The sequence below is a fragment of the Phalaenopsis equestris genome, unplaced genomic scaffold, assembly GCF_001263595.1.
Source record: "Phalaenopsis equestris unplaced genomic scaffold, ASM126359v1 Scaffold000378, whole genome shotgun sequence".
Classification (NCBI taxonomy): Eukaryota; Viridiplantae; Streptophyta; class Magnoliopsida; order Asparagales; family Orchidaceae; genus Phalaenopsis; species Phalaenopsis equestris.
This window is the reverse complement of record NW_018164820.1, coordinates 877,981-880,823: the sequence shown is the minus strand read 5'-3', so window position 1 is coordinate 880,823 and position 2,843 is coordinate 877,981. Positions and strand designations below refer to the sequence as shown.

Genomic DNA, 2,843 nt, shown 5'->3' with positions numbered 1-2,843 from the left:
ATCCAGTGTGGAAAATTTAGATTGAAAATTATTCATTACCAATGGCCTTAGAGCCTTTCTTGATCCCAATACTCCAATTCCACCCCAGTTTTCACCACAAGAAACTGATACTCAGCAAGAAACAATAGAATATCGTCTCTGGCACCTCATTGACAGGAATGTTACTGCAGCAATTATTTCCACCATCTCATCTCCATACTTCCCTACATTATACATCTCCACGGCACTGCTGAAATTTGGATCACTATTGAGAGATGCTTTCTGTCTTCCAATCGTTCTAGAGTGATTCGATTAAAGAATGAGTTACATAATGTAACCTTATTAGCAGAAGCAGAAACGATTAATTAACTACCATTTAAAAGATATTTCTACAGAAACAATAGGCATAATTCAATTTCAATAGCTGTAGATTCAAAGTGACAATCAAAACAATTTTATCAATGATACATGGCCCGAAAAAAACCACAAGAAATCTGCTTGGAGCAATTGCAGCTTCAAATTAGGCCGAGCAGAAAAGAAATTAGCACATAAAGACAATGTCTGAAATTATTTTTATGTATAAATTTCTTTTGAAAAGTAAACAAAAACCTATCATAAATACAACACAAAACTGGCTTTCACAGCAGAGCAGATGAGCCTGCCAAATACTAACGTACCACTCACACCCTTAATCTTACATTGCAGCTATCCTTTTGTGTTGCTCGTTTTGCCTCATCTGCAATTCTAATTTTTCTTCTGAGAATGGAGGCCAGAGAGGGGACAGGGCCACCACCCGACCAACTATGATTAAAGTAGGAGAAACTAAATTGGCCGATTTCACTTCAGAAACAATATTCTCTAACTCAGCAAACACCTGGAGCAATAAATCCAAAGTTTAGAGGAAAAATATGCAATTGTTCCTTTAAATAGGGCAGGTTTGGGTCTGATCTAACGCAAATATGTATGACTCGAACCCGAGCTGTTTATTAAACGGGTCATAGATTCTAGTTTGAACTTAACCTGAACTCAACTCACATGACCCGTTTAAGCATAACAAACATTCAGGTCAAATTAGACTTGATGGGTCAAGTCATATCCGACTTAAACATTAAAGGGGCATTTACATAAATCCTACCCAATTCCTATGTATTTACATATCTAATGAACTTTAGTTTTTTACATTTATATCACCCAAATATTTGATACCACTTAAAATACCACCGTTTTAACTTTTTAAGAGTGAAATACACAGTTTCATGCATAGGTAAGGTGGCATTGTATGTCAAAAGGGTAGTTTGGGTGTTGGACAGAGAGATACATAGAAACTGAGGGGTATGTATGTACATCTTCCAAAACTAATGTGATCGGAATATTTTGGAGTTGGGTTTGGATCTGTTTGTTGCATCAGTTCAATTTTTGACATCCTGATCATCGTAATAATTTCATCCTAATGTTTATGAAAGCAAACAAAACTATTAGTATGACTAGAAAACTAAAGATTCATAGATATTATGCTCACTGTTTGCTGCTGAGGAGTTGTCCCGCGCTCTACAGCAACAGCTGGAGTCTTAGGAGACAAGCCATGCTTCATTAACTTTGCGGCGAGGCCAGGAAGAGTAGACAAGCCCATGTAGATAACCAATGTTGATTCAGGATCTGCAGCATGTTCTGCTACATATAAGGGATCGGTGCCACCATTCCTTGAGTGACCAGTCAAGAATCTAACGCTGCAGAAGGGAAAAACAAGCTAATTTTGTAATACAAGTAAATAAATGCTTTAATATAGCCAACTCCCATAAAAAAACAAAGAGTAGACTCATAGGCAAGACCCAGAGAGCTTTTTACAAGTAATGTATGATTAAATGCATAAGACGGGCTGTCGTGAGCCAGCTTGAGCTTGCCTCGATAAGTGGCTTGTGAGCTAGGCTCGATAGCTAAGAAGCCAAGCTCAGTAGAGCTTCAACTCACCTTGTTAGCTTGTAAGCTAGCTCATTTTAAAAAAAATATACTAAAAAAATATTAAATTTCAAATCTTTATCGTTAAATTATTAAAAGTATTAAAATTTAAATTATTAAAAATATTAAAAAAAATGATATTTATATTTTATATCAACTAATAATGAGAGTAATTTTTTAATAATTTTTCATAATTACTCGTTCTATTTGTCATTTTATTACAACACTAGCTTGAGTTATAAGTGCTTTCTTTTTTCATAATAAACAAGCCAGTTTGTAAGCCAGCTCGAACTGGTAGCCTTAAGCTTGAGTTCAAACTCGATTAATTAGTCGAGCTCAAGCCAACGCTTGCTCAAGCTCGACTTAAGACTCATTTACATCTCTAGAATAAACAGATAAAATGCTTATACCTATTTGCAATGCCTCTATGTGTCAATGGGATCCCAAGTTCTGCTGCTATTCCAGAAGCAGAAGTTATACCTGCATGAACAGGATTGGTTATTAAAGTAAATTCTGAATGAAGTTTTTGCATTAATACCACAATGCATCGATTCAAGTATCTCAACCAGGAATAACTTTAACTTCTATTCCCTGTTGTTGCAAAAAATCCATCTCCTCTCCACCTCTCCCAAACACCTAAGCAAGTAGCATAATATATTACCATTGACAAAACTTGTAATCAGATTAGAAGAAAATTGTGTGAAGAAAAAGTTTTCTTCTTCTATTGAAAGTATGACGGATAAGCATCGAGAGTATATAAAAAATATTATTAATACATTGAGAAAAAAGGGAAATTTGCATACATACCATGCAATTCTTTTGTATTTACATATCTAACACCTAGACGTTCATATGTACATTTATAGCACTTTTGTGTCATAAACCTATGCATGAAAAGGTGCATTTCA

The 2,843-nt window shown here is 35.1% G+C and overlaps 1 protein-coding gene across 1 annotated transcript; it reads right to left on the bottom strand.

Moving 5' to 3' along the window:
- Positions 1–411: 411 nt before the first annotated feature.
- Positions 412–2,571, bottom strand: LOC110026562 (siroheme synthase-like; the record flags this gene model as incomplete). The annotated part of the gene is given in 4 exon segments (XM_020727541.1): positions 412–853; positions 1,499–1,706; positions 2,346–2,415; positions 2,502–2,571. Coding segments are annotated over 4 exon segments (504 nt in total). The 3' UTR covers positions 412–673.
- Positions 2,572–2,843: the final 272 nt, after the last annotated feature.